The sequence below is a fragment of the Thermobia domestica genome, chromosome 18 (genome assembly GCF_964235325.1).
Source record: "Thermobia domestica chromosome 18, izTheDome1.hap1.1, whole genome shotgun sequence".
NCBI classification, from domain to species: Eukaryota; Metazoa; Arthropoda; class Insecta; order Zygentoma; family Lepismatidae; genus Thermobia; species Thermobia domestica.
The window spans coordinates 146,315,667-146,330,942 of NC_137471.1; the positions used below are offsets into that span (position 1 = coordinate 146,315,667).

General features: G+C 36.7%; 1 protein-coding gene across 1 annotated transcript; it reads right to left on the bottom strand.

Annotated features, from left to right (window-relative positions):
- Positions 1-225: 225 nt before the first annotated feature.
- LOC145675289 (uncharacterized) lies at positions 226-579 on the bottom strand. Its single transcript, XM_081745676.1, has one exon. The coding sequence runs from the start codon at positions 577-579 to the stop codon at positions 226-228; it is 354 nt and encodes a 117-aa protein (XP_081601802.1).
- Between the last annotated feature and the right edge of the window lie 14,697 nt (positions 580-15,276).

Sequence of the window (15,276 nt, forward strand, 5' to 3'; positions counted from 1 at the left end):
TTTCTCTTTCACTGGTTATTTGCTTAATTCTATTCTCGATGTTAATGATGAAATTCCTCTTGGTCGAGTAATCTACATCACTTCGGGCGTGGCAATAGTTTCCCGACGCGCAACTTTTTTGATACCATTCTGTGTATATCACTCCTTGTTTCCTCCTTATTCTCATATGAAGGAAAACTATAGCCTCTTCCTTTTCTACCTCTATCTCCAGTTGTATGCCTTTCTCTATATCCTCAATTTCTTTACAAACTTTTCCAATTGCCTTACAGTTCCTTTCCAAATCCCCAAGCAGTCGTCAATATATCTAGCAAAAAACACTAATCTGTCACTTCCTTTCATCCTTACTTTCTTCTCCCAGTCGTTCGTAGTAATTTCTGCTAACACTGGACTCAAACTGGAACCTATGCTTAGTCCTTCCTTGATTTTCAATAAATTATCACCTATAACACAATAACTGTTATTCCATATAGTCTTCAGGGCCTCCTTCAGTCCTTCTCCACTCCAACCATTGATCTTCCTATCCCTCATCAATTCAGTGATGACTTTAACAATGCTGTTTCTTCTTAGACTTGGAAACATAGCCTTCACATCGACACTAAAATGATTGTTTTAGCTTTGCTCTGTCCTACTTCCTCCAACCTTCTTCTTAACTCAACCGTGTTTTTCACACTGCTACTGTCTTGTTGCCTCCTTAACATTTCTACAGCCTTCTTTAACTCCTCCTCCAATGGTTCAAATATATTTCCTCGGCAATCTAATACTGGTCTCAGTTTTACCTCCTCCTTATGTACTTTTGGAAAACCTTTCATTACCGGTATCCTACTTTCTTTATTAAGACCTCTTTCAAAACCTGCTTTTGTTAGTGATACTAAAACTTTTTCTTTAATTTCCTCACACACAGATCTTTCACCTATCACCTCGTAAGTATCATCACAGATATCATTCAATGTTTCTTTGTATCATTGGTTTTCCATCACCACATTGGCACCACCTTTGTCCGCTTGTTGCAAACATATGTCTTTTCGTTTCTTTATATCCTTCAACACACTGTACTCGTGTTTTTAAAAGTTCCTCTTTGGCTTCTTTATGTTCCTTTCCACAATCACCTTAGCCTTTATCTTATCCCTTATCTCCTTGTCCTGAACTTGAACTATGGTTTGCTCTACCGAGTATATAACCTCTTCTGCGTCCAATCTCTGTTCTTTCACTTGAAACTTATAGCCTAAACTTAACACTTTCTTCTCATCATCCGGCAACGTCACATCACCTATTACTACCACATTTTTGTCAATTCCTACTCCTGATTTGACTTCCACCCTAACCGCCATTCCTTTTCCATTAATATTTTCTTCACGTTCATATTAAATTCCTCTTCCCACACTTCCAGCCTCTTCATAACATAGGAAAAAATGCTTTTATCAATTTTATCACTGCATCCACTACAGACTTCATTCACCCATTACCAAAACCAATCCGTTCCTGATCTAACACTACTCCTGACATAGTGATCACATGATCTTTCGCTCACAGTATTTTCATCTACATTCTAGATCCTCTGGAATGTAGATCGCTACTAAACTTACTAAACTCATACAATGTCAGCGACCTATCCTCCTTTTACTGAAAATTAATTTAACCCTTCGAATACCAAGACTGGATCAATTTGGCCCAGATGATGTTTTATAAAGAAATGCTACAATATCAAAGAGAGGTAGTGGGCTAATATTTTAGGTATTCCTGCATTAACCATTCCGCAAGCTACGTGATTCTTTACTCCTCAAATGTATGTAATCTGTCACATGCTTGCTTTCAAAGCGCACTGCACCAGCAAACCGCTCTGCAAGGACTGTCAGGTGTAATCAAAATACAATGTGTGACAGAATTTATTCCTAACAAAGACAGCGTATTTCTATGTATAAATTTCTAATGTTACCGTACTATAATTCAAGTATTGTTTGAAAGAATCACGAGCCGCCAATGACAGTGTATACTGCGTATAATATGTACTGTAATATAAAGAACGATCAGGTACATTGCCCTTTTCATTGTACGTCAGAAATTTTAACTCCCTGAATGAAATTTGATATATATATATATATATATATATATATATATATATATATATATATATATATATATATATATATATACAAGAAGCAGGAATGGATCAAAATAACTAACTTTACCTAACATTGTAAGCTTGGCATTATAAGGGTTAATCCACTCTAATCTTTACCACCAATCATTCAACTCGCAACTGAGCAGTTCATCTCTCAAACCGTATATATATCACCTCGTCATCCTAAAATTCCTCCGCGCTACTTTCCTCTAGCTAAACACTCACGTCAAATCTATACAGAATATGTTTGCACTGGCAACCACAAAGCTCTTTAGCATCATAGAGCCCTCCACCGAACAGTGTTTAATTATCTTAAAGAATATAAATTACGACAATGGATTAAAATTTGAAACACAATTTCTGCCATATCACACCCTTCGTAATATTACATGCGTTTCAATGCATTAGCTGGTAAATTTACCCAAACCTCTTATCCTCTCTTACATCACGATCAGGAATTGCACAGAGACCAAGAAGCTAAAACCTTTGCTTCCTAATTATAGGAGATTTTCACACTTCTATCATTGACTTAGCATTTTAATTATTATCCTGTAGACCATTTCAACTTCAATTCACCACATATTCATCTTCAACCCAACATATCTACTCACAAAGCACTCACTACCTTCATTTCTACCACATCATAAATGTTATAATGACCCTGAAATCAATAACATCTATCGACATGTATGACAAAGTCCACCAATACTGCTCAATCTTAGAAATCATCCAAATTTCTCTTGTTTTTTAAAATCAAGAATACCGTCCGATACAGCTCAACAGAATCTTCACCAAAATCCTAGGAAAAAAATATCCTCAAATGACTTCATATTTATCTGTCTCATTACCATCTTTACCACACCATCAAGCAGGCTCCCGCCCACAAATTAGCATCAACGACAGTTTCTCCGTCTCCTCAACTGCATCCATAAGCAGTATAATACCACCAAGCCACCCTGTCTGGTACTCTTAAATTTAGAGAAAGCATTTTTTGACGTGTAGCGTTAGGGTTTGCTTTCAAAACTGCTACATTTTCGCCTTCTAATCGCATATATCCGTTTTATTTACAATTTCTTGTTTGGCCACCGTACTTACGAATACATTAATCAACAGTCATATCAAACAATATTTATGCACTCACGCATATCTAAGGCTCTTTACTTTCACCCTCTTTATATCTACTTTATGTTGTTGACATGCCCCTTCCCCCACAAAATATTCAGTTATTTCCATACGCTGATGATACAACTTTTCTTGCAATTTGCCGTATTATTCACTAAGTAAACAACGCCTTACAACCAATAATACACACCAATAATTAATTCTGTGGTGCAATAAACGGCGACTGAAATCCAATGCTGCTAAAACCCAAAACTATAGTATTTCTACCTCCTAAGAAACGCTCCAGATTTCACAGTAATTCACACCTACTTCCATCACTGTTAACGACAATCGTCTTAGAATCTCCAAAACCGTTAATACTTAAGACACACCATAGATAGATACCTCAGATGGAATACTATGTCCAGGACATCAACAAAAAGGCATATAGTCGACTCAATCTATTAAAACGACTTACTCGCACAACCTGGAGTATTTCTGGAAAGCTACTCTTAAGCACTTATATAGTCATTCTTCGACCTGTGCTTACGGCCATACCGTTAGGTTTCGGCAGCTACCCGGTTTTTTCAAAAACTTAAGGTTCTCGAACATCACACACTCAGAATTGTATACCACATCAAACTCCCAAGCTCTGCTCCAGAGCTCTATGCTCGCGTGACTGTTCCATACATTTGGTTCCATGTAGAAAAACTTTGCCTCAAATACGTCCGGAATGCTCAGTCCTCATCATCCACTCCTCTCCGATTCCACCAACGCCCATATCAATTTTTATATCGTTCACAGCATCAGTCATTCTACCTCTTCCTCCTCTTTACAATGTATCATTATTCCTTACCACCGAATCATCAAGATCTTCCGCTAATCAGAAAGTATCTTCTCTATCACCTTCCGCACAATATCATACAATCATATTCTACACAATAATTCCTTTGTCACTAACAGAGTTTCCCACTTCCTTTGATTAATGCTTTAAGCAGCCCCCAAGGGAGAAGAATAACCTATATCCGTCATTTTACAATATCTTATAGTTTGTCTCGTCCAAATGCAGCTCATCTCATAGATATTTCACTCATCAACGCAATATGATGAAATGTAAATCCAAATACTTTCATCATGATGTCTATCATTCATTGTACAATTTCTTTTCTCCATCGTCATTATGATTACGATTGTAAAAACCGTAATGTTCTATTTACTTACGTTTTTATGACATAAAGTTATTATAAATTGTTGAAAATCCCTTAGACCATGTCTAACTCCTTTCTCGCAGTACCCGTGATTTCTCTTTCCCCCGTGGAAGGCATAACCCTCGAGCGTTAAGTTAGCTAAAACAAACATGCGCCATACCTTTACGTTATAATTTCACTTATGATGTTATTTCTAAATGGTGTTTTATAGGTAATTTGTGTCTTGAAGCAACATAGAGTTCTTTGTTTTATACTTTTTTCACAAGACTGAAGTCGCTGTGAAACCGAAAGTAAAATTTTGCTCAAATATGTACCCCTTTGGCACTTTCAGATAATGAAATTTTTATAAAATTCCGTATCAGGGAGCCAACAAAAATATAGGGGAAAAGTGTGAGGTGTGTTAAAGTTGGAGATGTGGGACAGTGATATATCTCTCTCGTGATTTGTGTTAAGTCATAGTGGTTGCTAGCAGATCTGGTGGCAACATTTAATGAGCATTGCTACCAGGTTCTGAACGTGCACAAGGTTTTAGAAGCAAAGATAAATTTTCCTTCACCGCTGATAACTATTATGTGAGATGTATATTATAAAAATATTTGACAATATGAAGAGGTAGTAGAGAGTTTAATATAAGAGTAGAGACTTAAGTATTGAAAGTATATTTAAAACATTTTTGTATGATTGTAATACCAGAGTTCGCGGCTTTATAGTGACAGTAGTAAAAGTGGGTATACAGGGAGGATTACGGCATGATGAATTGTGGAGGATTGGGACACTGTCCCACTCCTTTCTACTCACAAGTGTGAAAACATTAGGTAGCTTTATTATAACTCCTGTGTTTCCGCTTGGCTAACGCTATATTTATTTAGTATTTTTCACATGTGTTTCAGAAAAATGCCACGAAGTGGAAGAAGGTAAACCTAGACTACATACAAACAGCAAACAGTGATATTCTGCAAGCCGTAAAGATAGTAATAGAGAAAAAGAAGAGTATACGAAAGGTAGTAAGAGAACACAACATATCGAAATCAGCCTTTGCTAGACATATTAAAAAGTACAAGGAAGACTCAAATAGAGATGCTGTAATATTTCAAGAAAATCTTTTTGTGGGAAACTCTCCTTAGTGCAAGTAAGATGAACTATGTGCTTAGAACGAGGCGCAGACGAACTTTGACTCACGCATACGAAAATGCCTTGAAGAAGAATATGCCGGAATTTAAACTGTGCACAAAAGTGCGGGATATGGCTGGCTTAATGGCTTTATGGAGCATCCCCCTCAGTTATCACTGCGACCTCTGGAATCAAAAGTTTACCAAGAAGTACCAGCTTCAATAAGCAGACTTTTTGGACAATTTGAAGTTAGCATATGAGAAATGTAACTTCACTTTGAAGTGTACTTTTAACTCTGATCTAACTTGATTTCGTACCGTACACACAACGCCACGTGTGATAGCTTCGCCAGGACAGAAACAAGTCGGACAGGTAACTTGAGCGGAACGTGCTGAACAAGTGACAGTCCTATGTACCTTCAACGCAGTTAGGAATACCATTCCTCCAGTTTTTCTACATTCGAGAGTAGGGTACAAGGATTTCTTCCTGAAGAAAATACCACCTCATAGCTTGACATTAGCAAGGATCACTGGATGGATGATTGCTGAGATATTTGGTGTTTTTTTAGAACACATTAACCAAATTTCAAAATATTGGAAAGAAAATCCAATCATATTGCTCCTTTAACACCACGAAACCACGTAAATATCATTGAAGTAGAGAATGCTTACCAAAAGGCGTTTTATGAACGTTTTCTTCGAATTGAGGTCACAAAATGCAACTGTTAGAAGTTTCGGTTTGTGAACCTCTGAAGACCCATTACAGTCGGGTGTACAATGACTAGCTGATTAATAATCCAAGAAAAATCTATTTCTCCTCGTTCTATTGATGAGTTTATAGGACGGGTATACCCCTGTGCTACGACACAATAGAATATCGTATCTGAATTTAAAAAAAAGGCTGTAAAATACCCTTTCAACAGTGTTCCTTTTACAGAAGACTAATACCTGATATCTTCAGTAAATGACCGTCCAAATCCCTCGTTGAACAGAAACGCACCGTCTCACCAACGAAAATTATAGACAACCTTACCGCACGGAATATTGCTGGCACATCTGAGGGTATGGACAATGGGTCATCAGAGCTTCTGCCTGAAAGCTCGCTTACATTAGCTATCCAAGAAACTACGTTTGTTATATTTTGTAGCAATATCTTCCTCTACGTTAGTAACCACTCAGAATATCCATCCTTATCCGAAGGCTGCAAAGCTAAAGCGAAAGAGATGTCGGTATTAGAATTCATTTACAACAAGTAATAGGAAGGTTGATACAAATTCAGAGTCCTCAATCAAAGATAGTATTTTCTCTCGAGAATACTGTGTTCATATATCCTTTACTAATTCTGTTAGTGATGTAGATCTATCAATGAACGAAATAAAATGGGAAAACATTAATGTGAATGTTGAAAACAATAATAATATACTTCTTAAATTTTACATCAAAAAGTGTGTAGTGTATTATGTAGGAATTGTCTAAAATGTTTAGAGCAGTGGATGCGAAGTGAAAAGGATGCGTAACAAAGAAGGATGTTCCAAATTTGTTTCTCGTAAACAGCAGATACTAGTTCGGTTGAGCTTCAAAATATAGTTCAGAAATTAACTTATCCTGTCATGGGTAAAGTAACAGTACGTGTGCAGTCCTCGTGTTCGTTTTGCCTTAACCTTTATGCATATAACATCCATTAAACAGTAACCTTTCGAAGAGAGATTATTCTTGTCCTCTTGTAATTCAATTAATTTCATATTCGCTGTATACTGTCCCAGAAAAGTCGAACTCGACTACGATAACGTGTGCATTGCTTTGTTGGCGTATTTTCTTTTCTTTTTAATTTTAATTTTCGGCTTTAACCCTATTTTTGGATTTAATAAAAAAAAGCAAAATTATTGTCACACAGGAAAGTGGTAAGATGACTGCTTACCTTTATTGGCAGAACTATTATTCTTATTCTCAAACTGAAATATTTAGAAGGATGATAGCGTAGTACACAATGTTGTTTAATCACTTTCAGTATAGCAATATAATATACTGTATTTCTCGCCACTTTGCTTTATTTCTGAATATCATTTCGGTCTGTCCTATTCCTCTCTAGGGTCGACAGGAACGAGACAATTCGGGTGGTGCCTAAAAGATTTCAATATTTTCAGAGTACTTCAACTTAAAACGCAGTTAGTTTATATATATAGAGAGAATGAATCAAAAGTCTAGACACGGTGGAATAACTCAAGAACTTAACTTTGAATCTAAAAACAAAAAAACACATGTTTAGTAATATTAAAAAACTATCTGGCGAAATCAAACTTGAATTTCTAGACCCACCCTCTGCGGCTGGGGTGGGGTCAACTTTGAAATTTCAATTTCAAATGGAAACCCCAATTTTTGATTGCAGATTTGGTTTCTGCGGCCCAAGTTATGTAAGTTTTCATCAACACTTTTCCGTCGATGCATAATATGGCGCTATAATCGGCGAAAGTGAATTATCTGTTTGGGATAAAAAAGAAAAACATTTTGCTGTTAGACCGACAATTGTTACTAACAGTTCCGTCACCGTTAAGGACCTGCCACTTATAAACGAATCGTTCAAGTGAACGTCGCTTTAGCGTGTGAATGAACGAACGAGCAATGCATCCCAATGTTGCAATCCCATGTCATGTGTCACTAAACGTGTTATAATTCACACATCCATACATTGCATGTGAGAAGAGAAAACAATAATGAAATGAATACGCACATACACACACACACACACACACACACACACACACACACAGGTATCACTTCTTGTACAAATACTCCACTATAATGCGGAAATTACAGGTTACGCTTATAATCTTCATCAGGTCTATCCCGAACAAAAGGACGATCAACCTACTTAAGAGCCCTCCATGCCTCGAAATTAAGGTGGTGCCATACATACGTATTGAAATGTGCACTCTGTTCACACAATGCTCTTTAATAGTAACTCCTGTAGTTTTGAAATTATATTTGACGGCATAATCAAATCTTGTCTAAGGTCCGATGTGATCAATTTGTTGATGACACGTTATAGACATTTAAAAATTAAAGGATGAAAGGATTAAAAAGAAAAAGAAAAATACTACAACAGACTACTTCTACTACCATTACTACTGCTATTAGTACTACTACAAAACTACTACTACTACAACTATTACTACTAATGGTAGATTTATTACTACTACTACAGCTGCTACTAGTTCAAGTACTATTACTACTACAACTAATGCTATAATTCCTATTACTACTGATACTACTACTACTACTACTAGCAGATAATATAACATGCTATAATAATAATAATAACAAGAAGAAGAAAAGAAAGAATTCGATAATATCAACTATCTAAAACTATGCGAGACCGCGAGCAGTATCGTGAGACTACTCGTACAAGTCAGCCGAAACGATGGCGAAAATCTTCATGATGCCGTCGCTTCGGGGGACGATGTCCTGCCACTGCTGGGCCGAAGACAACCGTCTGTCTCATAGCTGCCGTTCCTGAACAGCGGCGGGGCCGTGACGGTGTCCGCTGCCAAGCCGACAAATAGGCAGCCGCTTTTGAACCAGCACTAGCTCACCCTTTTCGCTGCTGCCACCCAATAACCGACGATGGTCAGGCGATCTTCCTCGGCAATTGTTCATGGGGAACATCTCGGTTCCTAAACCTAATAGAGGTTCGGATCTCACTTTCAACTGTAGGCCCACTCTCTCGCGTCCCACTGCGGAAAAGGAACGATAAACACCCTAACAAACCCAATAGTCACACATTTTATTTTGTTTTTTGGTCGCATATATACTTATTTCACAATGTCCACAGCATTGAAGTTAATTAAAATTCATATAGGAAGTTCTCCTGATTTCGCCATTAAGGCGCCACGTCACACAGCGACAACGATGTTTCGACTAAATCTTATACAGGTTTGTGCGCAGAATCCGACTCTGCAATAAGAAATAAAAACTTCCATTTCAAATGTCTCAGCTAACCCCACTTAGCGGTAGGGTGCGGTATCGTGTTTGGTACCATTGAATAACTTTGTTGATCCGACGCGTATTTCCCAAAATACTGCACCGTGTACAGATGGTCGGAGCTAATATCAAGCTCATGAACGGAGAGGGGAGTATCTAATTTCGCCGATTGCAGCGCGATATCACACATCGACGAGAAAGTTTGAATATACCTTACAATATTTGCAATGTAGTCTCCGAATCTTCAATAAAATATTGGAGTTTCCATTTGAAAAATCAATGCCCTCCACTCCCTTCCAGAAGGTGGAGGTAGAGTGTTGCGTTTGATATAATCGGATAGCTTCTTGAAACATATTGAATACTTTTTTTTTTTGCGTATTTTTGATTAGAAGTGTTCTTCTCCAGTTACTCTACCGTGCCCAAACTTTTGGTTCGCCCGTTATTTCAAACATAAATTAGCTTGACAGTTACAAACTATTTTTGATAATTTCACACCATTCGAACATTTGCACATTATAGGGCCAATTCTACACTATCCTGATATCTTTTAATCGTCAGATAAGGTAACACTGGTCGCAAGGTCATGTGTGTCATGTCGCACTGGTCGCAAATAATTTTGTGTAAGATGAGATCTACTACCGCGACAAGGTTGGATCATTCCGATAATTTATCTTTATCAGAGAATGGTGCAATCGACCCTAATGAATGTCATATTTTAGCGATTAGGAAACAATTATATCAATATATTTTCATCTCAGACACACAAGTCAAAAAACACCAAGGTGGAATAAGCAGATACTTCAATAGCTATACTTTTCTTTAATTTTCCTTTTACTTTTAATTGTTCTACTTTTCTTCTCTCTACTTGCTGCTTTTGAATTTTCTGGTTTGCAACACTGATACTTCCCGAAGACCGAATGAAGAAGATGTGCCTTTCACTGCGTCTTCTGTCTAGTGTGTAGTGTGCTTTTTTCCAGTGACGAGAAGGAACAGAGAATTGAACCAAAACTAATATTGTAATAATATTACAATAAGAGTAATATTCGTAATGTTATATTGTTATTGAAACTTGTAACAGAGGAGAGACGCTTTTGCTATTTTTGATCTAATGTCGTTAAGAAGAATAAAGGTATGATATATCCATGAATCTGTGAGATATATTTCAGGTTTCTCTTTTGCTGAATTTTGGCAAATTTATGTAATTTATACATTATTTCAAATAATGACATTCCCAGGCTTGTGATCATAAATTTGAATGCAAACAAAAACATTTGTATATGTAAAGAAGCAGTTCTTGTTTTCATTATAAGTGCATTTTTAGAACAAAAGCTCAGTGGTCTAAAAATGACTTACAGAGCTTCATATTGTATCTTCGTGGGTGACTAAAATTTATTAGGAAATCTGGTTGCTGGACACTACTTGTGTATAATTATCAATTTCTTATAGTGTATTTTTTTCTGTGTGAAGTATTTTTTGAAAATAAAATAACTACTTACATAGCACATCATTAATATTTAGAAAGAAACTTTTTCATAAAATGAAATACAAACTTCATTTCTTTGTAATGAAGGAACTTGATGTATTTCGAGTTCTAGAAACTTGATGTATTTGGAGTTCACAAATTTTGTCAATGTCAACGCGTGTTCTTTTACCTTGCTTTGATTCTAGATGTACAAAGTTTGAATTGAAGTATATATCTATTACGTATATATCTTAATAATAAACTTCTAAAGTGTACCAACAGTATATATAAACATTTAAAAACAAAATAATACAACTCTTGTATCTTTCAACACAAAACTCCATAATTTGCAGACAAATAAAACCGGTTTTGAAGCTTCTAAATAGTTTTGTAATTTATTTTGTACTTTCTTTCTACTTGTTTAAGAGCATGTAGGGTAAGAGATAATACGAGCAGCAAATTTAAACGCATAAAGAAGTATGAAGGTACTAGCAAATGGCTCCACAACACCACGTATGGAGGATATCTTAGCGAACCATTCTGTCTTTTTTAATCCCTTCTACGTAGCTAAAATCAAAGAACGCTGAAATACGTATTTATTTATTTTAAATGAGAGGTTCAAATTACATGTGTGTAACCTTAAAAGTTTACCTCACATTTAGGGAAACTCACCGTATCTTTTTATTTATTTATTTTTTGGTGAGGTTTAACTGGATTGTTGACGGAACTTGCACAATACAATATTTTAAAGCTTTTGTTTGCAAATAAACGTACATCCTTTTTATTTTCTGGTTATATTCACGTTAATTTCATCGCCAGTAACTAAACCTACATAAAATAAACCCTAAGGACAACGACTTTTATTAGATAAACACTAGTGAATTCAAAACAAGAAAAGAAACATAAGAAAATATGCCGAAAGGAAACAAAATGGTATTGATTGATATAGCTTAAGAAAAACTATCAAACTTTCACTAAATATAAGTTTTACGAGTTGAGTTTGATTGTGAAATCGTGTTTGCATATTGCATTTTAAGCGCTTTTTAATTTAAAATTTAGTTCACCAGTGCAGCTTGTGCTAACCTATTGCGGTTTGCAAGCGAGAGCTTTTAGATTTTTGTTCAAAAATATTAATATATCTGCATTTTCAGGGAGAAGTCTAGATCTACTGGCAGTAACAATATTACTAGCAAGTGAAAATACTCGTTCAGATTCAACTGAATTTGCTGGAATCAACGTGAATTTTTTAGCAAGACATGCTAATTTTTGAAGCCGATGTTCGTTAAGTTTCCAACATTCAAGGCTGTTGCCACTTTGCGAAAGACACTGATCTGTTTTATAAAGAGTAAGTTCATTTGTTACATTAGGACTTTTTGAACACGATGGAAATATTCCAAGCAAATAGTCTAATGCTGATGACCCACCGGACGATTGCTGTGATAAATCATCTTCTGATCCTTCAGATTCTACGAGCATATCATGAACCAATCTATGGATCTTTGTTTGCATTTTAAAATTCAGGAATGATAATGATTTGTACTTTGGGTCCAAGAATGTTGCTAAGAGGTAACATTTCAGAACACTATTTGACAAAAAAATCTGACGATTCAGAATCGGATAATGCATCGAGCTTAAGACGCTTTCCTATGTCAACTGATATTGAAGATTTCAAGTTCTTAACAATTTCAGAATCTGAAGAACATTCCGACAGGTGGTTAGAAATAAGACCATAGCCTAATGGTAAATCAAAAGAAATGGAACACTTTTGATCACACATAACTGTTGTAGCCATTTGTAGTGGCTTCAGTACTCGAACGATATCTTCCATCATTTGCCACTTGTCTTCAGTTAATGTTTAGTGACATTTCTATCAGAGAACACTGCAATTATTGCTTCTCTTTGTTCCAGCAACCGTTCGATCATCGAATATACACTATTCCAGTTAGTCTTTGTATATTGAATAAGGCTATCGTTTGATAACTTCAGAATTTCTTGTTTCTTTTCAAGCGCGACTGAAGCAGTGGTGCTATGTTTGAAGTGCCCTACCACTTTGCTACAGATTGAAATTATATTTGTTACCTCGCTTTTCTCTAAACTGGTGAGTATGGATCGCTGCAATGTATGTGCCAAACATGATACCTTGTAAACCGGCAACAAACGTCCAGCATTAATCATATTCGATGCATTGTCGTGAACTAATGCAACTACTTTGTCTTTGATGCACCATTCCTCTATACACAGTTTAATAGCATTAGCTACATTTTCAGTTGTATGTCGTTCTTCTAGTTCAATTGTCTTGAGAACAAAATCTTCTGTACAGAAATTCGTATACAGAGCATGACATGTCACTGTAATGTAAGAACCTGTCGCTCAAGACGTCCATAAATCTGTCGTTAAAGCAACTACTTCTGCTTTTTGTAGCCTCTGTTGTACTTGCTCTTTCAGTTCAGAATTAAAAAAAGCTGCAAGCGTCTCCATAGTGTCCGCCTAGACGGTACGCTATAATCTGGTTCAAGAAAGGACATTAACTCCCGAAACCCTTTCCCTTCAATAAATGAAATTGGGAGTAGATTTGTTACTATCATGTTTGTAATCCTTTTCACAATCTGTTCTTCATGTTCTGGTGTGCACGGCCGGCTATTTTTAAGATACTTTACTATTGAATTTGTTTATACGTTCGCTTTTTATTGTGTGTTTGAGGAACTCTAATTACATCATCACGCGTTTCGTCATTGGTGACAGTTTCACAGGAAACTTTCACAGTAGTATCTTCTGATATATTTGTGGCCTCAACACAGTCTGATGGTCCAGGAGAATCTTCAGAACTGTCCGAATAGGAAGCTTCCACAAAAGTACTGTTAAAAAAGAAAATGACACAATATTATGTTTAAGCAAAATCACAATGTAATTCTATGAACAAATTAAATATAAACTTATTTCAAAGACAAAAGCAAAGAAATTATGAATATAAGCATTGAAACTTGTTTTAGGGTATTACTATTTGACTCATCAAGCCATTAAGTGGGTATGCATGTAACAGTTGTTTTGAAAAATTTGCCTCGGGAGTTTTGTTCGTACTTCCGATGTCTTGAAATTAGGGTGTTGTGAAACTGGATGGCGTTCTGGTCACCAGCATCCTTGTAGTAAGTTATCAGAGAAGGAAAAATATCCTCCATTAAAAAGGAGATTCCATTCTAACTCGCCTAACGATTTATCAGTCACTGATAACTACAAGAGAAGAATGTCAGCTATTTTAGGTTTTCCAACTATGCGGACTAACATGTGTGTAGCCAAAATCGATCGTCGATTAAATGCCTCACCACACTCTTAGCACGTGTAAGGTTTTTCACCTGTGTGCATTAACATGTGTGTAGCCAATGTCGAGCGATCATTAAATGCCTTACCGCACTCTTGACACAGGTGATGTTTTTCTTCTTTGTGAATTAACATGTGTGTAGCCAAATGTGAACGTCGAGTAAATGCCGTACCACACTCTTGGCACGTGTGAGGTTTTTCTGCTGTGTGAATTGACATGTGTGTAGGCAAATATGAACGTTGAGTAAATGCCAAACCACACTCTTGGCACGTGTGAGGTTTTTCTTTTGTGTGGATTAACATTTGTCTGGCCAAATTTGAACGACGAGTAAATGCCATACCACACTCTTGGCACGTGTGAGGTTTTTCTCCTGTGTGGATTAACATGTGTTTGGCCAAACTTGAACGACGAGTAAATGCCCTACCACACTTTTGGCACGTGTGAGGTTTTTCTCCTGTGTGGATTAACATGTGTCTGGCCAAACTTGAACGGTGAATAAATTCCTTACCACACTCGTGGCACATGTGAGGTTTTACACCTGTGTGTATTAACATGTGTGTAGCCAAATATGAACGTTGAGTAAATGCCTTACCACACTCTTGGCACGTGTGAGTTCTTTCTCCTGTGTGGATTAACATGTGTGTAGCTATATCTGAACGTTGAGTAAATGCCTTACCACACTCTTGACAAGTGTAAGATTTTTCTCCTGTGTGGATTAACATGTGTCTGGCCAAACTTGAACGCTGAGTAAATGCAGTACCACACTCTTGGCAGGTGTGAGGTTTTTCACCTGTGTGGATCAGCATGTGTGTAGCCAAAGTCGAACATCGATTAAATGCCTTACCACACTCTTGGCACCTGTGAGGTTTTTCTCCTGTGTGGATTAACATGTGTCTAGCCAAACCTGAACCTTGAGTAAATGCCTTACCGCACTCTTGGCCGTGTGAGGTTTTTCCCCTGTGTGGATTAACATGTGTTTAGCC

Excerpts from the sequence above, each read along its gene's own strand:
- LOC145675289 (XM_081745676.1), bottom strand. The coding sequence starts at position 579 with ATGTTTCCAAGTCTAAGAAGAAACAGCATTGTTAAAGTCATCACTGAA.